A 26,661-nucleotide genomic window follows, 5' to 3' on the forward strand; every position below is an offset into this window, starting at 1 on the left:
GTATATATTTCTCGGTACAGGCCAACACGGAAGGACTGTGGTTGACCAAGTTCGCAGATGACTGCAAACTGGGCGCCATAATCAACTCTCCAGCCGACACAAGCATCCTCCAAAAGGGCCTCATAGAAACAGACAACTGGTGCCAGAGCCATGGCCTCAAGCTAAACACCAAAAAGTGTATAGTCATCCCCTTTGGCAAAAACAAAGTGCCCACAAATTACCACATAGGTGGTAATCATTAAGTACAGAAGAAGTCATTAGGGACCTGGGGACCCAAGTTGATAGCAATCTCTCATTTGACAACCACATGGCCAAAGTGGTTAGAAAAACATTTTATATAGCCCACCTAATCATGCAGGGATTCACATCTAGATCAGGGGAGGTCATCGTGCCTCTTTACTCATCCCTCATCAGGCCCATAATTGAGTACAATGCCCCTTTTGGGATGTACCTTACCAGACACCTACAGCAACTGGAAAGACCCCAAAAGTACCTCACCAAGAGGATCAAAGGGCTCAAACAGATGCCATATGCTGCCCGGTTAAAGAAACTCCAGCTCTACTCAGTGGCGATCTGTGCCTGACGTATAAAGCCATGTCCAACCCGGAATTAATGGACATGCTGCACCTCAGAAAATCCAAATCCCATCGAGCTACGCTCGAGACTTGAACCTCAGCACTGAAATAAATAGGACATGCTGGAGAGACAGATTCGTAACCCAGAGGCTCCCTTCACTCTGGAATAAAATCCCAGTCCAGGTTAGGCAGAGTCCCACATTGACTCTCTTCAAGAGGAATCTTGATGAGTGGATGGGAGATTGTAGGTTTACCCCGGCTATCACTTCTGTGTCACTGTTAGACAGAGGCACAGTATACTAACCTCAAAAAAAGGCATAGCAAAATTAATTTAAAATGGGTGGCGAAAGCCAAACACACTCTGGCTAGGCTTATAAATGCCCTAGGGCAGATAGCCTAGTATGAACCTATGAACCTATAATGTACTTAGTTTTTCCACGTCTTTTTAACATGTGATGCATGGCAGTGGAATTTCAACTGGTCATCTATGATGACATTCAGCAATTTTATGTGGTTTATTTGTTATATCTTGGTGGTGTTGGCAAAAACAATAGTGAATAATATTATTTTGTTAAAGATGTACTTGGGGGTGAAGAGCAGTAATTTATTTTGTTTTTGTTTTTTGGACTCAGAAGTAGCTGTAAATAAATTAGCCATGTTTCATTCAATAAGAAGGATTGCTGTGTAAGTTCTTGGAGTTTAGTAGCAGTTTTGGCAGATAATTTTTTTCTCAACAGGAGGAAAGGTATGACTGAAGAATGGGCAGTTTGTAAGGAGAGTCAGGCCTGAAGGAAATTTTAGGGGTTGTTTGATTTAAATGTTTTGAAAGATTGGGTGGTAGGATAGTGGTTACTGAAGGAGAAAGGGTGAATGGGAATGGTAAAAATATAGTCAGGATGAAAGAGATTATAATATCTAGAAGTGAGTGATAGCTTGATTTAAGATTGGGTCTGGTGGGGTTGTCTATCAACTGCAGTAGTTTGTGGTCTGCAAGAAATTCAGTTAGATTATGTTTTATTGGTTCAAGAAAGTTAATGTTAAAATCGTCCAAGGATAACAGGTTTGTTAGGTTTGATGTCAGAAAGTTCAAACAGCAGTAGGTCTATTTTAAATTTAGGCAGTGATACTGAGGGTAGCAGGGAGGCTATGGCCAGGTAAAGCTGTCGTAAGGATTTAACAGGAAGTTTGGTTAGGAGCCAGTTGGGGTCAGAGTCAATGGAGGAGTTGGCTTGGGCAACAGCAGTGGGTTGAGTGTAGATTTGTGTGAAAGCATCACCCCACTACCAACTCATTTACCTGGATGGACAAAGATGTAGTTATAGCTGTGGAGTAAATGACGGTGATCATTTCTGAATCGGGATTTGGTTATAACAAGGAGATGAGGGGAGTAAGAGTTTAGAAAGTTACTAATGATGCCTGTCTTTAATCCTGATGCATTTAACATTTAGTAGGGCTCATGAGAAAGAGTTGGAATGTGTAGAGCTTGGCCTATGAATGACAGATATGGAGGAGGGTATTATTTTGGGGAAAAAATATGGTAGATATGAGGTATTACCTGTTATGGTGAATTCGTGATAGAATGAAAACAGCATGTAAAAGTAGTCTCACAAGAGTATATTTTTGAGTGTTAGGTATTTAGTGGTTGAAGGGGTGAAAGACATGCTTGAGCTATACAGAACTATTTAGCCATGGAGAAGGCTGCAGTGAAGTAGTTAAACTTTATTGGAGCAGTGGGTCAGGTAGATGGTGACTCAGTATAGAAGCATGAAATTGAATCATCAGGACTGTAATTATAAGGATATATTTCCAATTTAGTAACTGGTGATGAGTAGTGTATGATGGGTTGTATCGGAGGGCACTTCTAAGTGGGAGGAACTGGAGTCAGATCAGTAGGCGTGGTTCCAACGGTTTAAAAATGATGTTATGGGGATGGTTGGGGAACTAGGGGTTGAAGGGGAACGAAGCAGGTAACACCACCCCTCATAGTGGGAGCCTATCAATCTACACTTGCACAGTGAGCATGGAAGGAACACTCCACATACTGCCTAACGTTAGTAGGCAAGTGCGAAATTGTCTGAAAAACAAATGAAAGAGCTAAAAGATCAGATAGAGTAGCTATTCTCACAGTACCCTTTGCAGGATTTGCTAGAAGCAGGAAAATATTGAGATATTAGAATAGGTCATTCACATCAGCATCAGACCACTGACTGCCACCAGTAAAAGTGGCCAGATTGTAGACTGCTGTACTCAGGAATTGCAAGGAGTTAAAGTTTCAGGTATACAGAGCAGCCAGAAATAAACATGATAAATGAACAGATGCAGCAGGAAACTCCTTGGCCACAACAAACACAACCATAGTGAAATATATATTTTTTTAACTCTGACCTCCAACAAAGGAGGTTAAAGGAGGCAGTATAAAATATGTGCCTAGAAGCTTTTGTGCACAGTGGGGGAGGGACGAGATGTCGGCAGCTTACATAAGCATGCACTCACAACAGCCAACTCAGGAACCATCTACACATATGAGTTCCAACCAGTAATCTCCAAGCAGTTTTTGTGGACAACGTGTAAAATTCCAGATGTCAGCAGCTTATCCTGTCCACTTATCGCTTCTCGAGCATGCAGTAAAACCACCATCTTGGGAATCATTCACACGTATGGTTTTCAACCAGTAACATCCCATAAACATTAATACTTATTGACTGTGTTTTCTATGTCCTCCAAGAGACAAAAGAGTTAGAGGATGACACAGGGACTAGGGCTAAGGCAGTTAAACCAAAATGAGAAGAATATTATGGCAATACGTAGTGCATTGCTGAAGCAAAACAGATTAAAAATAAAATCAGGTCAGTAAAGCAGACACCATCAAGCCATTTGGGATATAATACTGATATATCAGTAATGCAGGGAATATATAAATATTAAACAAGACATGCATTTTTTTCCATTTTCAGGGTGATTTTTTTTTTCTTTTAACAAAATAGGAGCTGTTACTACTAATGCTGTATAATAACAAGCATACACATAGTCTACATGACTATCACAGCATTATTATTACTAACAATGTTTTTAAATTTGTGGTATATAATTTTTACCTATTACTTCTGAAATGCCATTGACAAAATGCACAATATTTGAACATAATTGCCTAGCCAACCAGTGGTGTGAAACTCAGCTCTAGATGATTGTCGCTGTTGAAGTGACACCCCAGCACCTTGTGCAAAAATGGGAAAGGGCTTACGGATGGATGGATTACAACAATATGTACAATGCGTGAATATAATTAATATTACACTATCATTGCAGTTATCACTTAGTGTTACTCAAAGAGGTATCTTCTGCTCCTTGTTGTTGTGTCTTTCGGCTTTTCCCGGTTAGGGGTCGCCACAGCTGAACTCCGGTCCGCTAATGATTGGCAGTAGATTTTTATGTGCCGAGTTGCCAGCCCTGATGCACAACTTTCAACGAAGGTACGCCCATTCACATATGTCTCCAGACAGAAGACGCTCTAGCTGCGAATCGAACGGGACAATGTCTTACTGTCAGGCGACAGCGCTACCGCAGCACCACCACCACAGTCTTCTCCTACTGCATATAATGTGCAGTACTAGTTGTAAAATATTTTAAAGGAATAAAGTACAATTATGTAAAATGCACTTTCCCATAACAGTAGATGTTTGAATTTCTCACTGCTCCAGTAGCCCTTAGCTATGTGGGTTGTTCCCCTCCCTAGAAACAACCACTGTTAAGCTTCAAAAAGCTCTCACTTCCTCCACTCCAACTGCTGATTAATCTTGTTTGCGGTTAATCTTGTGGAGGAAAATCGGCAGTTGTAGTGAAGCTTTCTTCAGGACTTTCTTGCCCATACAATGAGCGAAGAGACCAACATCCTGAAATAACTAACTACTATTAACAGTAGAACACATAAAACAGAACCAGAACATATAAAGTACAAAGCAAATACAACCCTGCTTTATATCCAAAATACAACTATATACACGAGTAAGGGAATGGAGGGTGGGCGCAGGGAAGAAATGGAACATACAAGAGTAAGGGAATGGAGGGTGGGCGCAGGGAAGAAATGGAACATACAAGAGTAAGGGAATGGAGGGTGGGCGCAGGGAAGAAATGGAACATACAAGAGTAAGGGAATGGAGGGTGGGCGCAGGGAAGAAATGGAACATACAAGAGTAAGGGAATGGAGGGTGGGCGCAGGAAGAAATGGAACATACAAGAGTAAGGGAATGGAGGGTGGGCAGGGAAGAAATGGAACATACAAGAGTAAGGGAATGGAGGGTGGGCAGGAAGAAATGGAACATACAAGAGTAAGGGAATGGAGGGTGGGCGCAGGGAAGAAATGGAACATACAAGAGTAAGGGAATGGAGGGTGGGCGCAGGGAAGAAATGGAACATACAAGAGTAAGGGAATGGAGGGTGGGCAGGGAAGAAATGGAACATACAAGAGTAAGGGAATGGAGGGTGGGCGCAGGGAAGAAATGGAACATACAAGAGTAAGGGAATGGAGGGTGGGCGCAGGGAAGAAATGGAACATCTACTGTTATGGGTAAATACAACTTACACAACTTATTTTATCATTTCCACTGCTGCAGTACTTCTTAGGCTACATGGGTTGAATGCCAAAGCCTATCCATCCTGTGGGGAGGATGAATATGGATGCAGAAGCCTCAGGAGAATGGTCCTAGCAAACTTTGACCTGGACCTTGAAAAGGCATCCAATTTGCAATACTTTGTATACGCTTGTGGAGAGGACCATGTAACTGCCTCTAGAATGCTTCTTAAATTCACCCCTTTCCAGTATGCCACTGAAGAAGAAAAGTCAATAGCAGGGTGTGCCTTGCTACTGCCTGGAATAGATTGGTCATGGTGGGGATAACAAAAAACAATAGCTTAGAACTACCTGGAAAATCTCTGGTTAGACACAGGGTGTCCCATTCTTGACCCTTGATAAGAAATTTTCTTTCAAAACAACACCTGCATCAACACAGAGCCACATCTCAAGGAGCCCCTACTTCTAAGCCCATAAGGCAAGCCACCACACAATCCAACATTCTGGTCATTGGAGATTCCATCGTGAGGCACACTGATGTCCCTCTCCCCAGGCTGAGTAATGACAAAGTCACGGTCGGTTGCTTATCAGGGGCTAGGATCCGCCACATTAAGCAAGCAGTCAGGTCATTGGACCACAAGTACCAGTATGACTCAGTCATTACCCATACCTCCCTAGACTACATGAAGAGAGACATCATGGAGCTCTCAGAATATGTGTCTCAGGCTGGTACGAGCCTAGCATTGAGTAACATTTTACCTTCTCCAACGATGATAGAACAATACGAACAAAAGACAACTGACTTTAATGATTGGCTTAATTTTTTTTAATTAACGGGGTGCAATATTTGTCAGCTTGGAAAGTGATGGTCAACAAACCAGCTGCTTTGCCAGGGATGGTCTGTGCCTTTCCCTCTAGGTTTTCGAGTATTAGCTAAAACATTGATTCTCCCATACTTCCATTTTTAGGCAATCACAAACTGAAAGTACTTCCGACATAGCAAATCAAAAGCAAGAAAATGTATAAAGGTATTACTGCTCAATGCTAGGAGTCTAAACAAAAACTCCACTCCCTAGAAGCTCTTCACCCTAGAGAATGCTGATGTCTGTGCAGTCACTGAGGCATGGTTTAAAGCCAAGGGAGCACACCATCAGTGCAAACTTATAATCCCTTACACACATTTTAGACCAGCTACTACACAGACACGGACTAAAGGTGAAGGTGTCTCTATTTACATCAAAAATAAATATACATCAAGGCTGGTCAAACAGGACAATGCACTTGAGTTGCTCCATGTTCAAATCATCATAGGCAAAATCCAGTATCACTTCCTTGTCAGCTATAAGTCCCTCTCTATGACCCAGGAAACCCGTATCATGTATTTATAAACTTATTAGAAACTCTAACCATCCAACCCAACACCATATTCATGGGTGACTTTAATTACCCCACTATTAACTGGGAATCCTATACGACACCAAACGTACATGCACAGAGATTCCTGGATTTTTTATACACAAACTCCCTGAACCAGACAGTCAATACACCAACCAGGGGTGCAACCATACTGGATCAGGTCCTCACTAATATGGGAGAGTGCTGCACACCCCCTACTGTAATGTCTTCCCTGGTAAAGTTAGACCACAAAATGGTCTCATTTGAAGTAAAAATACAACCTGGACCCCCAGCTAAACCTGGAATATTCAGGAGCTACTCTCAGGCTAACCTCCTGCTATTAAGTGATAACCTGGCAAAATTTCAAGCCCCCATAAACCCCGAGAACACTGCTGCCTATGCAGAACTGTTCACAGAAACCCTGTACAAGAATGTTAATAGCTGCATACAGGCATCTGTACCCACCAGGAAGAAGTACAAAACTAACTCAAAAAAACAAGCCACCCAGGTGGAATCACAAAATCAATAGACTGTATAACTGAAGGAAGAGAACCATGGCAAAAATTAAGAGATGCAGCACCTAGCAGGATAAAAGCACTCTCAAATTAAACAAACATCTCACAGGACAAATAAAGTCTATCTAAGCCAAATTTGAGGTGAATTTGGCCTCCCAAGCCATGGACAACCACAAGGCATTCTTTAGCTATGTCCGCAACCTCAAAGGCAATACACAATTGTATGCAGAGCTCATTGTAAATGGAGCCACCTAACTGACCCAGAAGATATAGCAAACCTCTTGGTCGATAAATTCAGCTCCAACTTTACCCTTCTCTCCCCCTCAAACTTTCCTCAGGAAATATCATGAAATATAACTCCTCCTGCTATCACTGGGGAACAGGTCCTTAATGCTTTCTCTAAGGCCAAGAACACTGTATCAATGGGTCCAGACAATATCCCAGGATGCCTTCTAAATAGCATGAAACACAACCTATCGGGGCTTCTGGAAGGGTTTCTATTAAATGACTGAAGATGCATTCTTTCAAATGTGTCTTGATTGAACTTGAAAGCATGAAAAGGCAAAATAGCAAAACGGCATATAAGCGAATTATTTCCCTGGGAAAGAAATCGCTTGGCCGCTTCCATTGCTTTGTCATTTTCTTAGTGCAATCTCGAAGTTGGTATATTTAAGTAGGGGGGTGTTGGGGGGGATGAAGCCCCCCACTTTATGTAATGTTTTAAATTTTTTTTTGCTTTGTTGAACAGCAATTTTTTTTCCAAGGGAAAATAATCGCTTTTCTAACCGTTCGAGATAGTAGGCTTTCGCTTACATGGGTTCGATAAATCATCATTCGCTTTTTTAAGCGTTTGATGATTTAACATACACCCTTCTGGAATTGCTATTTAACTATAGCCTCCAAACAGGCTTCGTGACTCATGAATGGAGAACAGCAACAGTCATCCCTCCACACAAAGGTGGGCCATCTACAGACCTATAATCCTCACCAGTCTTATATGTAAGGCCATTGAAATGATCAATAGTAATCCTCCAGACACTTGACTCAACCCAGTCTGGTTTCATCAAGTGCACATCATGCCTACTCAACCTGGTGGACTTCTTTGAGTAGGTCGCCAAAGCAATGGATGAGGGTAAAATGGTTCACACTGCCTACCTTGACCTGGCCAAGGCATTTGACACAATACCCCACTCAGGCATTTTTGACAAACTCAGGAGGTTAGGTATAAACTTGTATGTCATCCTTTGGATAGCCAACTGGCTCACAGACAGGACCCAGGAAGTTAGAAATGGGGAGTCCCACCTCTACAAAGAGGCCAGTCACAAGTGGAGTCCCTCAGGGATCAGTCCTTGGACTGCTCCTTTTTGGCATTTACTTCTCAGAAGTCAAGGCCAATGTCAGTGGTCTCTGGCTGACTAAATCTGCAGATGACTGCAAATTAGGAGCTGCCACTGAGTCTCACACTGACACAAATGTTCTCCAGGAGGGGCTGACACAAACAAACAACTGGTGTCAGAGCCATGGACTAAAACTACATGCCAAGAAATGCATAATAGTATCCTTCAGGAAGTCATCCACCCCTGGTAACTAACATACTGACAACATACCCCTTAGAGTTGACCCAGTAGTCAGGGACTTAAGAGACACACACAGACAGCAATGTAGCCTTTGAGCATCATATGTCTACAGTAGTGAGGAAATCATTCTATGTTGTGCAACTTATAAACAAAGGTATGGCATCTAAGTCCAAGGAAGTCATTGTTCCACTGTATTCGGCACTCATCAGGCCTATAATTTTGTACATTGCACCCTTTGGTATGTACCTAACCAAGCATATCCAACAACTGGAACTTCCACGGAGATTCCTCACTAAAAGAATACAGGGCTTAAGTAAAATGTCCTGTGCAGACCACCTCAAGGCTTTACCCCTATTCTCTCTCCTACAGGCTTTTGAGGGGAGATCTATGCCTGACATACAGGGAATTGTCAGATCCCACTCGGATGGACCTCCTGCATATCCGCAAAACAAACAGCATCAGAATTACCTGCTCTAAAGACATAAACCTTGCTTGTGATATAAACAGGACCTGCTGGAGAGACAAGTATGTATCCCAGAGACTACCCTGTCTATGGAACAGGCTCCCCATCCATGTGAAGCAGAGTTCCTCCCTAATCCAATTCAAGTGCATCCTGGACAACTGGATGGGAAACAGGAAATTCATCCCTGGTTTGACACCTATGTCTCTAATGGACAGAGGCAACCTGTAAATGGTTCATCTCCTAGTCCCTAGCTTGTAAATGTTTCATCTCCATATCCCCTGCTTACACTTATCAAGGGTATCAGAATTTGTTACAGATTTGGGATGCATGGCTAGGCTTAAAAAGGCCCTTGTGGTCGTTAGCCTAGTAAACACCTATGAACTTATGAACCTAAATATAAAAGCTGATCAGCTTTTCTAAAGGGTTTAGCTCTGTCAAGATAGTAACTGATCTGCTTATGCATGTCCAGAGTATGCAAAATCTGTTCTCCCTGGTCTTTAGGTTCTGGGTAGAAAACTGGAAGATTAACAGCTTCATTCAAAGTAGACAAACTTTGGGCATGAATGAGGGGAATGTTCTGACAGGTAAGTGCTATTAAGAGAGTCATGTACACAATACCCTGTACCCAGTGGTGCATCTCAGCTGTGTGATGATGAAAGCCCTCGTAAAGCAGTAGTCCACACTGGTGGAACCCCTGCCACATCACTGTATTGATGGCAGGTTGGGTGTGGTTGTGACAATGTGTCATTACCTGCCTTCTTTAACAGCTTTATTATTCTGAAAACGTATAACAAACACAAAAACGCATTATTCACACTTATAAACTATTTACAAAACGTTCCAGTTTACTTTGAGTGCAGAATAACCTATATACCCAAAGGGTCACATCCTTTAAACGTGCCTATACTTTCCACAGCCAGTCTTTTCCCTCCATGCCTTCCCAAGTTCCCCAAATACTGCGCTGAAAAATCCACCCATTAATATATCATCTAGCCTGAGTAGGAACTAAATACACTATAAAGAGAAATAATCATTTTACATTCATTCTTATCTGTCCACCATGAGAGCTTGCAACTCAGATAATCTTCTTGCAGATGTCAGAACAATGACGAATACAGTTTTCCAAGTGAAGAACCTTAAACTGAAATGATGGATGGCTTCAAAAGATGACATAGTCAGTTTCTCCAAAACACAGTTGAGATCCTAAGGAGGAGCAGCCTGTTTACAAAGAGGTCTTAGGTGCAAAACCATTTTCAAGAACTATTGGATAATGAGAGGAGGATCCATGGGCAAACATGCTGAAATGGTAGTAAAATTAACCTTTAAACAGGAAAATGTTAGGTCAGGGGAAAGTAACTAAAATAAATATAGGAGCACAAGTGGTACATAATTCCTGATGGGACCCTGGTTATTAGCTAGACACCAACTAGAAAATCACACTTAATAAACATAGCATTTTCTAGTAGCAGGCTTTCTTGACTTATTTAGTATCTGCTACATGTCCTCATGAAAAAGGTGTCTAAAAGGTATTAAAAGTGAATCATCTAGGCAGTCAGTTGAAGTTAATTGATACTGGGGTGTATTAAACTCCCTCTGTCTTGTGTGAGTAGATGCAGCCTGAGAGGAAGAGTGTGGTAATTTCTCTTGGCCAATTCCATAAGAACAGGGAACCATGTTGCCTGAGCTAAAAAGGGGTCACCACAATTTTGGGGTATCCTTTTGAGTCTTAAGAATTACCCTGTAAATCAGTGAAAAGAGTGGAAATACATAAAAAGGGACTGAAAATGCACCTATTTTCCATGCTTGCTTTCAGGGTGTCCCAGAACAAAACTGGTCTAGTTGTCTCTGTAAAAAGGAGATGAACAGATTTATTTGAAGCATTCCCCACAAATAGATCATTTCCTGAAAGAACCCCTCTTTCAATTTCCATTCGTGAGCGTCTGTCCTGGTCCTGCTCAGCTTGTTTGCCACTCTGTTCTGCTCTGATGGAAAGTAAGATGCTTGGAGGCTTAAGGAATGGTGAAGAGCCAATTCCCAAGCTATCACAACCACCCTGCATAGGGGGGGTACAACATCAAATTTCCCTGCATGTCTGTGGTATTGTCTGTAATCACTTGAAGAGATCCCAGGGACCAAAAGTGATACAGAGACTTCAAGATGTGTATCACAGCCAGGCCAACGTCTCGTTTAAACTGATGTACTTTGGTCTGTCTGAGGGATTCTATAGGCCTTGCATTTTTATCCCTCTGGGAACTGCTCTGGATTGTGGTCCGAGAAGAAAATGGGAGACCTGGGTTCAGCTGAATTTGTTGTCTCAACCAAAGATTTCCCCTTTTTATGAAGTCCAAAACTGGAATTTGGTACTCCAGGAAATGCAAATGCTGGTCCCATGTATTTTTAGATACCAATGTATCTGTCTCGTGTGTGATCTGCTGAGAGCTATCATGACAATCATAAGAGCCACGAACCCTAAGATCCTGAAGATTTCTCTGCAGACGTCTGAGACTGACTGAAGAATTTCAGAAAAAATTCCAGATAAAGATCCACAATGTTAATGATTTATCCTAAATGCTTCCCCTGAAATTATCTATGGTATGATCCCAATTATTCTCATTAGAGGTAATATATAATTATCAACCATGGGATGGGTAAGGCCAATCTAACATCAAATGGGAAAGGTTATTTTGAGCACAAAAAGGGAAACTGGCCAGGCTTGAAATGGCCCTCAAGGGCAGCTAACCTAGCACTTACCTATGAACCCATGTCTTGTGTTAAAAAGGCCTTTTGAAGAAAAGAATCTTATAAGGCATCCCAGAAACACAATTCTGTCAGAAGGAAGGAAGGTAGATTTTACAAAAATTCTCTGGAAGCCCAGACTGGTCAAGAGACATAACCCATGTTCCATGTTAATGTCTATTGACATTTGGATAAAGACTCTGCAAAGATACGCGAGTCATCTAAACAAGGAAAGATGTGAATGCTACTCACTCTACAATAACGCTATGAGTGGGGCTTGACATTTTGTGAATATCCTTGCAGTTGTAAACGCAGCTTTCACACCTTGTCAGAACAAAGTTTAACATTCAGTCTTGACAATTCAAAATTTTGAAAATCAAAGTTGCAGAATTTCCCATACCTATCAATAATTTTCCCAGCCTTATCATCGAGAGTAGGTTTGGAATTAACTAAGTACTTAGCAGCAGTGGGATCAACTAAAGCTATAGCTCCTGGGTCAGGTTTGGGAATAGTGTATAAAATTTTAAAAAACTGAGGAACTTTATACATCCTATCTACCTTTTTAGGGGCAGCTGGCTATCAGAAAAATTGCAGGCAGTAAGACACATCCTCTAAAGCAAACAGAAGAGGAGGAATGGGTGTAGGTTCTGGAAAATCCTTCTGTAACAACTCATCATATTTCCTGTGGGACTGAGAAACCCCAGTGTTCTCACATTGAAAACACTGGCACATTCTAGTAACAGTCTCAGAGAAAGAGAAACCCTAACCAGGAGAATCAGAAAGTGAGGTGTCCTCGGAGTCCAAATCAGAAATCAGAGGAAAAATGCATTTGTCTCTGCATCTTCCTATTCAGACTCAGATACCTCTTTGTTTTACCAGAAACTAGTTTACAAGAAGGATCAGTAGCCTGAACTAAACCCCGAGTCAGAGCAGTAAACTACTTCTATTTGGTTTTCTATTGCTTTTTGATAGGATAAATGGCGGCCAATCATGTTACTAATGGTAGCAGCTGTTTCCCCGGGGATGAGCACAGCATTCAGACACAACAGAGAAACCGCCCCTGTTCCCTCTCCCAGCACTGACAAAAGTGTCTCTCCCTTGCCCATTAAGGGAATCGCAACAGTTGCAATGGACATGGTTAACCCCGGGTCCATAGTAGCTGTAGGTGCAACACCAGAGGGATCCAGGGAAAAAGATGAATGGACTGAGGTACAACAAATGGCCACAGCAGAGTCATCTAACTACAGCTGAGGCAAATTGTTAGCCTGCTGTGGTGGCAAAAGGATGTTTGCTTACCTTTTTTCTTTTTGTGGCAGGAAGAAGGCCTGACCAGTGGACAAGTAGTTTCTAGATGAAAATGACACTCTTTCCCAGGAAAGACAAGCAGCAATTGGCGGTAAACACTACCAGTCCCCGCACACAAAAAAATAAATAAACAACACACTTTCTCCACAGAAAAATGTTTTCAATTACTTTACATTAATTTTAAACTTACAGAAAAAAAATGACTGCTCTATTTAAAATTACATTACAGTCTCAAGACAATCAACAAAACAAAGACAATGAAATTTTCCCCAAAGGGAACTTACCTGCTCAGCAAAGGAAACCACAAGCTAACTGTCAGTCCTATAAAGCTTCAGAACAGCATACTCTTCGGTGGCAGCAAAGCTCTGAAGGGCTTCACACCCAAACTTGTCATTTAGTTAGCTTAGCTCGAGCTACTTGCCAGTTTGGGTATGTGGAAGGTGAAGTGTTGGAAGCTGGCTGGCTGTTATATCCTTAGCAGGATATTACCCATATAACTAAGGCTACAGCAGCAGTGATCAATAACATGGAGAGTCCGCCTCTACAAAGAGGCCAGTCACAAGTGGAGTCCCTCAGGGATCGGTCCTGGGACCGATCCCTTTTTGGCATTTACTTCTCTGAAATCAAGGCCAATGTCAATGGCCTCTGGCTGACTAAATTTGCAGATGACTGCAAATTAGGAACTGTCACTGCATCCCAAACTGACATAAATGTTCTCCAGGAAGGGATGACACAGACAAATAACTAGTGTCAGAGCCGTGGACTAAAACTAAATGCCAAGAAATGTATAATGTAACCAAATGACTGAACCAAATGTCCTAGCACCTGTACTGTTTATTGTAACACAATGTGTTCCTTATAGTTTACTTTTTGCTCCTTTCTTGGCCTTGAAACTGTACTTTATTAACTTTTATATTTTATTAACATATCTATTATACTGATTGCATTTGCTGTACTAATCTTTGTGGAGCTTTTCTCCCTGCGCCTCCGCTGAAAATGGGATCCATGCCCAGTCGGACTATCCCAGTAAACAAAAGTAAAAATAAATAAAATTAAATAAATACATAAATAGATAACAGTATCCATCAGAAGTGTACCCAAGGGTGAGAGACTGGTGATTGGAGCAGATTTCAATGGGCATGTTGGAGAAGGGAACAGAGGGGATGAGGAAGTGATGGGTAGGTATGGTGTTAAGCAAAGGAATGCAGAAGGTCAGATGGTAGTGGATTTTGCGAAAAGGATGGACATGGCTGTGTTGAATGCGTATTTTAACAAGAGGGAGGAGCATAGGGTGACGCACAAGAGTGGAGGAAGATGCACACAGGTGGATTATATCTTATGTAGAAGGGCCAGTCTGAAGGAGATTGGAGACTGTAAAGTGGTGGCAGGGGAAAGTGTAGTTAGGCAGCATAGGATGGTTGTTTGTGGGATGACATTGGTGATCAAGCAGAGGAGGATGAGTGTGAGGGCAGCACCAAGGATCAAATGGTGGAAATTGAAAAATGGTAATTGTGAGGTGATGTTCAGGGAAGAGTTAAGAAAGGCACTAGGTGGCAGTGAAGAGTTACCGAATAGCTGGGTAACTACAGCAGAGCTAGTAAGAGAGATGGCTAGAAGGGTGCTTGCTGTGACATCTGGAAAGAGGAAGGAGGACAAGGAGACCTGGTGGTGGAATGAAGAAGTACAGGAGAGTATACAGAGAAAGAGGTTGGCGAAGAAGAAGTGGGATTGTCAGAGAAATGAAGAAAGTAGACAAGAGTATAAGGAGATGATGTGCATGGCAAAGAGAGAGGTGGTGAAGGCTAAGGATAAGGCATATGACGAGTTGTGTAAAAGGTTGGACACTAAGGAGGGAGAAAAGGACCTATACCGATTGGCTGGACAGAGGGACCAAGCTAGTAAAGATGTGCAGCAGGTAAGGGTGATAAGGGATAATGAGGGAAACGTACTCACAAGCGAGGAAAGTGTGTTGAGCAGATGGAAAGAGTACTTTGGGGGGCTGATGAATGAAGAGAATGAGAGGGAGAGAAGGTTGGATGATGTGCGGATAGTGAATCATGAAGTGCAGTGGATTAGCAAGGAGGAAGTAAGGATAGCTATGAAGAGGATGAAGAACGGAAAGGCTGTTGGTCCAGATGACATACCTGTGGAAGCATGGAGGTGTTTAGGTGAAATGGCAGTGGAGTTTTTAACTAGATTGCTTAATGAAATATTGGAAAGTGAGAGGATGCCTGAGGAATGGAGAAAAAGTGTTTTAGTACTGATTTTTAAGAATAAGGGTGATGTGCAGAGCTGTAGTAACTACAGAGGGATTAAACTGATCAGTCACAGCATGAAGTTATGGGAAAGAGTAGTGGAAGCTAGATTAAGAAGGGATGTGATGATTAGTGATCAGCAGTATGGTTTCATGCCAGGAAAGAGCACTACAGATGCGATATTTGCTTTGAGAGTGTTGATGGAGAAGTACAGAGAATGTCAGAAGGAGTTGCATTGTGTCTTTGTGGATTTAGAGAAAGTATATGACAGGGTGCCTAGAGAGGAGTTGTGGTATTGTATGAGGAAGTCGGGAGTGTCAGAGAAGTATGTAAGAGTGGTACAGGATATGTACGACGGTAGTGTGACAGCGGTGAGGTCTGCGGTGGGAGTGATGGATGCGTTTAAGGTGGAGGTGGGATTACATCAAGATTCAGCTCTGAGCCCTTTCTTATTTGTAATGGTGATGGACAGGTTGACAGACGAGATCAGATAGCAGTCCCCGTGGACTATGATGTTTGCAGATGACATTGTGATCTGTAGTGAGAGTATGGCACAGGTGGAGGAGACCCTGGAGAGGTGGAGATATGCTCTAGAGAGAAGAGGAATGAAGGTCAGCAGGACTAAGACAGAATATATGTGTGTGAATGAGAGGGAGGATAGAGGAATGGTGAGGTTGCAGGGAGTAGAGGTGGTGAAGATGGATGAGTTTAAATATTTGGGATCAACAGTTCAGAGTAATGGTGAGTGTGGAAGAGAGGTGAATAAGAGAGTACAGGCAGGATGGAGTGGGTGGAGAAGAGTGTCAGGAGTGATTTGTGACAGACGAGTACCAGTAAGAGTGAAAGGGAAGGTCTACAAGAGGGTAGTGAGACCAGCTTATGTTATATGGGTTGGAGACAGTGGCATTGACAAAAAGGCAGGAGTCAGACCTTGACGTGGCAGAGCTGAAGATGTTAAGATTTGCACTGGGTGTGACGAGGATGGACAGGATTAGGAATAAGTATGTTAGAGGGTCAGCCCAGGTTGGAAGGTTTGGAGACAAAGCCAGAGAGGCAAGATTACATTGGTTTGGACATGTGCTGAGGAGGGATGCAGAGTATATTGGGAAAAAGATGCTAAGGATGAAGCGGCCAGGTAACAGGAAAAGAGGAAGGCCTAAGATAAGGTTTATGGATGTGGTGAGAGTGAACATGCAGGTGGCTGGTGTGACACAACAAGATGCAGAGGACAGGAAGAAATGGAAACAGTTGATCTGCTGCGGCGACCCCTGACGGGAGCAGCCGAAAGAAGAAGATCCTTCAGAAAGTCATCCACCCCCGGTAACTAACATATTGACAACACACCCCTTAGAGCTGACCCAGTAGTCAGGGGCTTAGGGACACACCTAACCTTTGACCATCACAAGTCTACGTTAGTGTGGAAATCATTCTATGTTGCACAACTTATAAACAAAGGTATGGCATCTAGGTCCAAGGAAGTCATTGTTCCACTGTATTCTGCATTCATCAGACCTATCGTTGAGTACAATGCCCCCTTTGGTATGTACCTAAACAGGAATATCCAACAACTGGAATGTCCACAGAGGTTCCTCACTAAAAGAATACAGGGCACAAGTAACGTCCTATGCAGACTCAAGGCCCTATCCCTGTATTCTGTCTCCTACAGGCTTTTGAGAGGAGATCTATGCCTGGCATACAAGGCATTGTCGGACCCCAATCTGATGGACCTCCTGCAGATCCACAAAACAGTGCCAGAATTACCCATTCTAAAGACTTAAACCTTGCCTGTGATACAAATAGGACCTGCTGGAGAGACAAGTATGTATCCCCGAGACTACCCCGTCTCTGGAACAGGTCGCCCATCCATGTGAAGCAGAGTTCCTCCCTAACCCAATTCAAGTGTAACTTGGACAATTGAATGGAGAACAGGAAATTCCTCCCTGGTTTGGCACCTATGTTTCTAATGGACATAGGCAGCCTGTAAATGGTTCATCTCCCAGGCCCCTGCTTGTAATGTTTCATCTCCCAAAGCCCCTGCTTACACTTATCAAGAATACCAGAACTTGTCAGACCTTTTGAGATGCACGGCTAGGCTTAAAAAGGCCCTTGTGGTCATTAGCCTAGTAAACACCTATGAACATCTGAGTAGGGAAGTAAAGTTTTAACGTTCTATGATAAAAAAAAATTCCTAGTGCTCAAACAGAATTAAATTGGTATTACAAAAGCAGACCTTACAAAACATTTCTCTTTCAACCACATACCACTTTATAAATCTTGACTAAGAATATTGCTGAGAGGACCATTAAGATTTTGTCAAAACATAAAGGCAGATACAACATACTTCTGCTAAAATAGAATGAGTCTATCAGTTTTGCCTGCAAGATTTTGCTGATAACAAATTACCTCTTTACAACAATTAGCAGTAAACATTTTGCAACTTGGATTCAAATGCCATTAATCCCTACTTTGCTAATGAAGCAATATATCTAAAATGAGTAAAAAAAAAAAAAAAAAAAAAAAAAAATCGATCTGAGAGTTAAAAGGCCATAGAAAAGCCACAGGCAGGATTAGTGAAACAAAATCAGAACATAAACATTAAATCCAGAAATAAAAATAAGAAATTAATCACATCAGTAAGCATGAGGTCTGAAACATGGCACTACTGTGACATGAAGCTAAGCCAGTGCTTAATTTTAGCAACAAATGCTAAAAGCAGAATTCTTGAAAACATTAGCATATTAGTTACTGTGTGTTCTCAAGTCTAACAGCCTAGTAAATTATGTACAAGAACAGCTGAAGCTACAAAATCTATTCCACAAACTAAGTAGGCTGAAGTATTCAGAGCGCAACAGTCACTGGATAACAGTGGTACACACAGCCCATGGTATAAATGACCAGCTATACAAGCAGCATGTAAATGCCTAAGCTTAACACTGTCTAAAGTAGTGGCATGCTCTCTCTGCAGACCTCTAAAGCTAGACAATATCTGTTTAAGAAGACCAGTTTAGAGAAGTGTGTTCATTAACCAAGAAAAATTGTGTAGAAGTGTTGCAAAGTTCATTTTCTGTAATCATTAAACAAAATGTTCAGAATATGGCCTAGGGAATACAACAGAAAAAGCAGCAGGAATTGATGCCCACATTTATGGAAGGAAATATCTATAAGAAACAAGGCTTAAGGGCTAACACTGATTACTGGTAAGCTACTGCATACACAGATTGTACACTTTCAGGTTTTTTACACCATTTTCTGTACAAAACCAATAAACCCTTCAGTACTGAGGAGATGATACCTCAACCACTAAAAAACAGAAATCTGGTAAAGGCCAAAAACAATAGAGGGACAAAGTCACAAAAATACGAACATTTTCAAAAATTGCTCTTATAAACTTTATAATGTTGCTAGAATAACAGATTTTGCACTAATGTGCTTTTTCTGAGGGATATGAAATCTGGAACTAAAATGACTGTCAGTACTCAGTGACTTCATACCTCAATGATTTGCCAGAAAACCACAAATTTTATGAGGAGCAGACTAAAAATATGAGGTACAAATCTGGAAAATTGAAAAGTATGAAATGGATTGAAAATGTCAACTTATCTCTAGAGCCTAGGTTAAATCCAAAACTGATCAGGCATAAAAGACCAAAACAGAGAACACTTTTTTGAAATACTGGCAGTATTTGCTTAGTAAGCAAGCAGAATTAAAGGATTTGCATTGAGGTGTTTTTTTTTTTTTGTTTTTTTTTTTTGATTTTTGAGAATAACTTGTTTGTAACTGTAATGCTTGACATTTAATGATTCTGACCCTCACCTGTTTTGTCATAGAAAGCTAACTTTATGGGAAAAATCAGGGGTGTCCTTAAATAATGGACAACGTGAGGAACAGTGGGGAATGAGGTAGATATGGATATAGATTAGCACACAACTCTGCAGTATACAGAATACATATTACATATTTGCAGAAGAATATCCTTTTTTATATAGTTACAAAACTAAAATGTGAGGTTTTACTGGCACAAGTTAATGCAACTATAAAACTCAGCTAGTTTTCTTATGGTCTCTGCGTATAGTTTTCAACCAGCCAAATCAAATCTTTCAGAAAGCGTCAAAATTATCACAAGCTGCAAGTTGCTCCTTTTAGCTTAATTTTATAAAAATAAAAAGCATGTGCCATTATTTTGGGACTGTAATATAGAAATCAATAACAGTAGGAAATTGAATGTGGCTTTAATTTTCACAAACCAGCATTTTAGTAACAAATTTTGCAGACAGCATGGCAGCTGGTATACACTACCCCTCTTGTTTTTTCTAGAAATTGGGCAATATAAACAACATCTTACTACAGATATTTTTAAACTAGCACGTCTTCAATTTTCATGTTTGGTTCAGTCAAAACCATTAACCTTCCTTTTTCACTACACTGACTAGGAAATTTTCAGGACACCAAATTCCCCTTAACAACACCCAAAATGAAGTAGCAATAAAGAACCCTTTACCATTTTTTAAGAATGTGTAAAGATTCAAAACTGTACGGTAAAAAAGATGAAACAAGTAATTATGGGTTTGAGTGAAACTGATGTGAGGGTATAACGCAATGTGTGTTATCAAAACTGTAAATTACTTAATAGTACAATAAAGATGAAATGATAGTGTATATTATTTGGAAAATATATCAGTAAAGATGAGCTATGTTGTTACATAATAACATCACTAATGCGACTCTGCTTAACTACAATATTAGACAGTAGTGGGAAGTAATAGGTAAATTGTGCATCTTCCTGTGTCTCTATATGTTGCTATTTTTTTCTTATGGATGCTGTAATTAACTCTCCTTAAATGCTACATAATCTTTTATTTCCAGCAGAGCTACCATCAGCTCAGGTAGCTGGGACCTTGGTTTTTAAGGTGCCATCTAAGGACGTGCTTTCATGCTGAGCTGAAGTGTCAGTATTTGAATATAAATAAACCCAGCGGCTTCATTTGGCATAAAACAGCCTTCTTCCCAGACTCAAAGTGAGTGTACTACTTACAGAGCTAATAACACAACTATACACTATTCACTCAATAAATATGTTAGAAAAAGTTGGCTTTATTAGCGTGCATTTCTGAAGAGCAGACAGGATGTAAATATAAATCAGTAATATTACCGATGCTGTTAAGAGATTTCATTACCATCTACTTTTCCACACTGTCACACATTTTATGGATAATTAGCCAAGATACTAAGGAAAAAATCAGAGGCCATAAAATACCATTGGAGTTGACAGCTAGGCTGTATGAACTTGCTGCCAGTTGGAGGCACCCCCCTCCACCCCACCCCCATACACACAAAAGCAATAGAGCACATTAATGTTTCTGCGGCGTTTTTTTCCAACAAATTCAATTTTGTTGTCAATGGGGGACTTCCTAGCCGGACACTTCCAGTCAATAAACATCAATTAAACGTACTGGTGAAACATACGTACTGAAATCCCGCGAATGAACAAGGCAAATACGGTTGAATCATGACAAGAAGTGCTCATAACCGTTGACAGCCGCGTTGTGACAGGCATTCATAAACAAACAATGTAGGCTTACTTCACTGGGCTCTAAAGCGGGCTCTCTTTCATCAGCTGTGTCACAGCCGTTTCCCGGGGTCTTCTCGTCAGACATCTTAAGAAAGTGGCAAGTGAAAGTGGAAGTAGGCTCTCCAGAAAGTAACCGGTGTGAGTGATTGCTGCTGAGGGGAGAAGACTCTAGTATCAGAGTTCAGCACCACAACATAAGGTAACGGTCAGGAAGAAGAAAACCAAACATCAGAGGAAGGGGCTGGTGTAAGGAGGAGAGAGCACGTTACACCCGGCTACCTTCAGGAGCTGTGTCCTTATCGGGTCAGTGAGGGGGTTACTACAAGACATAACTTGGAAATTGTGAAGTTGCTGGACAAAACACATTCTTTCACAATCGGTTTACTATAGACATTCCCGGTGACGCAGTTTGACAATAACTTGGGGAGGAGCTGGTAGTATAGTAAATCCACAGCAGTGACTTGTATAATTTGCACTAGAAGTGTATACAAGGGAGAGGGCGGGTTCATCCTGCAGATGAAAACGGAATTTTGTACGCTTGTTCCTTTTCATACCTCTCAACCTCTTATGAGTTAGAAATCTGAAGAAAGCCGTAAATGGGGGGGGGGCACAACTAAAAATGCTTAAAAATAGGGACAAGTTTTACATTTTACTCTTACAAACTTAAAAATGCTTAAAAATAGGGACAAGTTTTACATTTTACTCTTACAAACTTAAAAATGCTTAAAAATAGGGACAAGTTTTACATTTTACTCTTACAAACTTAGAAATTTGATAGAATTCTTTTTTACATTAACATGCATTTCCTGAAGAGTTTAACGTCGTCTCAAATATCTGCCATTATGTTCTTACATTCAGTCTTTGACGATCTCCAAATAATTTGCCAGAAACCAAAATTTTATGAGGAACAGACCAAAAATATGAGACAAAATTTTGGACAGTTCAGAGATATGTTCTTTTTACCGTAGTACACACTTTCGGGCAGACAGATTTGCAAGAAATCGTTTCTTTTATACATTTTCTCCTATACTTTATCTGACACGTCAGTCATTTTGTAATTTGTTTTCGCTCCAAACACAGGAATATTAGAGGAGGCTATAACTGCTAATCTGTATCTGTAACTCCAGTACAGTTATGGTTTTACCGCCTTTTCGAGTGTTAAAAAAGTGGGGACTTTTTAGGGTAACATGTTTTGCCAAAATAAAACCTTGTAGAATTTGAGTTCGTTTTGCTGTTTCATATAACATTAGGCCACTCCAGGCACAAAATAATCTATGCAACTATTGGAGGAGTCCTAAATGGCAGGACATGTGCCATTTGTTCATGTTTTTCGCAGGCTGCTATAACCCCATATAGGCTGCCCCAGAGGTATAGGTGGCAACCTTATGTACAGTCTAATGAAGTAAGACTTGTAGCGGAACTGCCAGTGCTACCTGTCGAAGTAAAGTCGGACAGGGAACGCATTTTGTTTACTAATAAGCAGGTACACGTGTATGCCATGGGGTCATGTAAATATTAAAATACTTTTCTTCGATTAACATAACTCTACTACAGCGGATGATCAGCTAAGATAGGCTTGCTATTATTTTACGCGCGCACATATACATGCGCAGTTTTGCCTACCATCCCAATCTTCTCTTTTCATCTGCGAGTGCGTACCTTACTAATTACGTCATAGCAACAGCTGCAAAGACGTGTATCGGTAAGAGTGAAAGGGAAGGTCTACAAGAGTATAGTGAGACCAGCTATGTTATATGGGTTGGAGACAGTGGCATTGACAAAAAGGCAGGAGTCGGAGCTGGATGTGGCAGAGTTAAAGATGTTAAGATTTGCAATCGGTGTGACTAGGATGGATAGGATTAGGAATCGGTATATTAGAGGGTCAGTTCATGTTGGACAGTTTGGAGACAAAGCAAGAGAGACGAGATTGCGTTGGTTTGGACATGTGCTGAGGAGGGATGATGGGTATATTGGGAAAAAGATGCTAAGGATGGAGCTGCGAGGTAAGAGGAATAGAGGAAGGCCTAAGATAAGGTTTATGGACGTGGTGAGAGAGGACATGCAGGCGGTTGGTGTGACAGAGCAAGATGCAGAGGATAGGAAGAAATGGAAAGAGATTATCCGCTGTGGCGACCCCTAACGGGAAAAGCCGAAAGAGAATGATGATGTGTACGGCGCGTGCTATGACTTGGCAACGCTTTTCAGTAGGAAATGTTGATCTTATAGATTATCAGGGCCGGTGTTAGCATTTTGGGGGGCCCCAACAAATGTCAAGTTTGGGGGCCCCTAGGCACTTCCGTCAAAGTATCACCCTGTCACTGCCACCCTTCCAAAGCAGCCTTTTAGTTCATGCTGCAAACTTTCAGAAGTAGTTATGTACAGACTAACCTTCGGCCACAATGCTGTTACAGAACGCCAGCCCTATGTACCACACTATGTTCACCCTTCTAACAGAGGGATGTTCACAGTTACTGGCATTTTATTTGCAACAATGATACATAATAGCAACTCTATGTATAGGTCTGGACTTAGGTGAAATGCTGTGTATATGCTCTAAAGTGCATTTTAATTTTTTTCCTTTTTACATAATCTTTTCTTCCAGACCAGTGATGGCTTGAACAGAAATGATGATAAGGAAAGAAATTTCAGTGTTGCTGTTTAACTTAAGTTTCCTTTGCATCCTTTCAGTACACCCTTCCTGACCAAGACAGCACAGTAACAACCACTCAGGAAACTCAGATAAGCCAGGGCCCAAGAAGCCATATATAGGTGTCCTGAGGCCCATTTTCGAGCATTTTCCCAACATTTTAATCTGATGGTGTCCTAAACAAAAAAACCTGAGTAAGAAAAGAATTTCAGTCCTTTCTTTTTCTTTCAAGGATGACATAAGATGTGCCCAAGGCTTAATATTCAAATATGACAAAATAGTAGTTCACAGAAAATCTAACGAGCCATTTATTGTCTGGATACATAGATCCAATCTGCGAATATGGCCTGCCTTCCTAACCCCTCCTCCAAAAAAAGACAATCACTGCCTATATATCCCTCTGGTGTTAGACTGGAATGAATGTTCAAATTGCCAGTGTCATGTGTTTCAAGTGAGTATTGACATACATGAATATAGCATGACTCCTCCGTTAACCCAAACTGTCAAAGGCAGCTGCCTATGTACATGCCTTAAGTGTGATTGTGAGGAAAGTGAAAAGAAAAATGATTATAGCAATGTATTCAATTTTGTTGCCCCTAATCGTTACACACTGCCCCTACACAAGTTATAGTACCCTTCTTTTTACATGTCTGAGGTCTGTGAGAAAAGTAAAAAAAAAAACAATGAAAACACTGTCCTCAGCCCAAACAAAAACTGTAATGACCTCATGTGCACATCTCTGTGGTTAGACTGTAATGAAAATTAAAGAAGTAACCCATCCCATAACCTACAACAGCTTTCTGTACACATGCATCTGAGTAGGACTGGTATTAGAATGGGTGCAATTGAGAGCCGAGGACATTATCAGGTTTATCAGCCCTGTTCAAGTTAAAGAGCGTAGTCAGAAAATTAATACATTTTTTTTCTTAGTTTTTCCCAACCAGCAACTGCTTTTATGGGGCCCTCACACAGTCAAGGATAGTTAAGGGAGCCCCCTGTATCAATTTATACAGTCTGGGGAGTGGGGACCACCAGACTCTTTGAAGATTGAAGAGTCTGAATGTTCTGTGATATATTTTATGCATTATTTTTGAAATATAATTACTTGTTAGCTACATTTTTCACTGATACCCAGAAGAATAATGTATGTGTCCTGGCATTATTAGGTGTGTGCAGAGATACAAATCACTGATATTTTATACAAACACACACAGAGTCTATAGCAGTACTAGTTTTGTACTTATTTCAGCAAATAGCAATACATTGTGCAACACTGGTACTACCACACCAAACCAGGGACTGCTGTTTAGCAGTCATCAAACAGCATCATAGGCAAGTCACTTATTTATCTCATTGAGGAGTAATGCATACCTGTCACTGTCCCTGATTTCACAAACTTTCCCTGATTTTGCTCATAATTTTGCTCTGTCCTTCATAAAAAAGTTTGATTTGCTAATAAATCATTCAGGAATACAGACAGTCAATAATTCCAGGCATTAGAGATTTATACTTTCTATTATCCAAAAAAATGCATGTTGATGCAAAAGGTGTTACTTTTTTAAGTGAATTAGAGTAATATTTAAAGTGTATTCCTGATTTTAAGACTTTATTCTGCTAATATTTTTGGAATTGTGATGAATTTTCCTGCAAAGAAGTTGAGAGTTGTAGTATCTGGTATTCTACCAGTACTGAAAAAAAAACATCCTTGAAGATCGGAAGCATTAGCTCGTCTTAAAATATAAGGTTTGCACTCAAATCAGTCACTCCGACCTGTTGATTTCTCTGTTGCTTACCTTGCTTATGTTCATTATCAGCTTATTCCTACTAGAGTCATACCATAGCACTGTTCAGGTTAAAGAGCATAATCCATCAGCTGCTTTTGTAGGGCCCCCACACAAATCAAGGATGATTAAGGGGCTCCCTTGCAGCCACAGGTATTGCAGGTATCTAAAGCTGGCTATGTTGTGGGTGCTACTATAACCAGAGATATCTTGGAATTTTAAAGGAGATATAAATAAGAGTTATTACCCACCTGGTTTATTAAGTATACAAGATTGCTGCAGTAGCTTTTGTTATTTTGACAGACATGTTACAAAATATCAAGATAAGATAATTTGCTGTGCTTGGGCCCCCCCCCCCCCCAAGAACAGGAGGCCCCCAGTGACCGCAGGGTTCACTGGTGCCTAAAGCCGGCTATGTAGATTATGGGTTAGCGTCTTCATCGCATGCCTCTCAACTGTACATATTTTTGCAGAATTTCCAGATTTTTGCCTCATATTTTTGGTATCTTCCTCCTTCTTCTCCCACCTTTCCTTCTTCCATCCTTCACGCTTATTCCTTGATAGATAATCCACTTCTGGACCCTTGTGTATATGTATTGGCAATTAATTTTTTACATTCAGCTGCATTACCTCTTTCTGTATCAATAATTTCTGTTATATTGTCAGTAGTCAGATTTATTCAGGTGCATTGCCTTTTTATCTTTCTTTGTCAAACACTCTGCACACTGTTTAAATTGTTATAATTGCTATTTGAGGTTTTTTATCAAATTTTATGTATTGTATACATCTCTGTGGAGCTTTTTTCTCTGGGCCTCCACTAAAAATGGGCACTTTTTGGCCCAGTGGACCTTCCCAGTAAACAAATGCAATAAGTAAATAAAAATTGTGTTTTTTTTTTTGTTTTTTTGTTTTTTTGACAAATTACTGGAGCTTTGTTTTACTGTCTTAACCCACCAGTTTGGGAGACTGATTCCCCATAAAGGTCACCACGATAAGTGCCTTTTTTGCCTAGGTGCTGCTCACAACCATATGTCTTGTTTAATTTGTCAGGCATTTGTCCTTAAAACTCTTCGTAGTAGGCTTTCTTCCCTTTCATTGTATCTTGAGAACCAGCGTCTTAAGCTTCTTGCTAAAGATACTATGGATGGAACTTCCTGCCCCTAGGGTCAGCCGTCAAGGAAGAAGAAGGTACATAAGTTAAAGCCGGAATCTTTCGTTGTCCAGCCTCTGCCGGGAGTTTCTCCCAAGGTTATTACAAACCCAGAGACTTGCCTAG

At 40.9% G+C, this 26,661-nt stretch overlaps 1 protein-coding gene across 1 annotated transcript in view; it reads right to left on the reverse strand.

Moving 5' to 3' along the window:
* LOC122817219 (sodium-dependent lysophosphatidylcholine symporter 1-like) overlaps positions 1-21,378 on the reverse strand; it is a 985,499-nt gene extending 964,121 nt beyond the window's left edge. The window contains exon 1 of the mRNA XM_044090437.1: positions 20,968-21,378. Within this exon, the coding sequence (XP_043946372.1) occupies positions 20,968-21,042 (75 nt within the window). The 5' untranslated portion in view covers positions 21,043-21,378. The remainder of the gene's footprint in view (positions 1-20,967) is intronic.
* Positions 21,379-26,661: the final 5,283 nt, after the last annotated feature.

The sequence above is a fragment of the Protopterus annectens genome, chromosome 12.part0, assembly GCF_019279795.1.
Source record: "Protopterus annectens isolate FY-2018-M chromosome 12.part0, PAN1.0, whole genome shotgun sequence".
In the NCBI taxonomy this organism is placed as follows: domain Eukaryota; kingdom Metazoa; phylum Chordata; order Ceratodontiformes; family Protopteridae; genus Protopterus; species Protopterus annectens.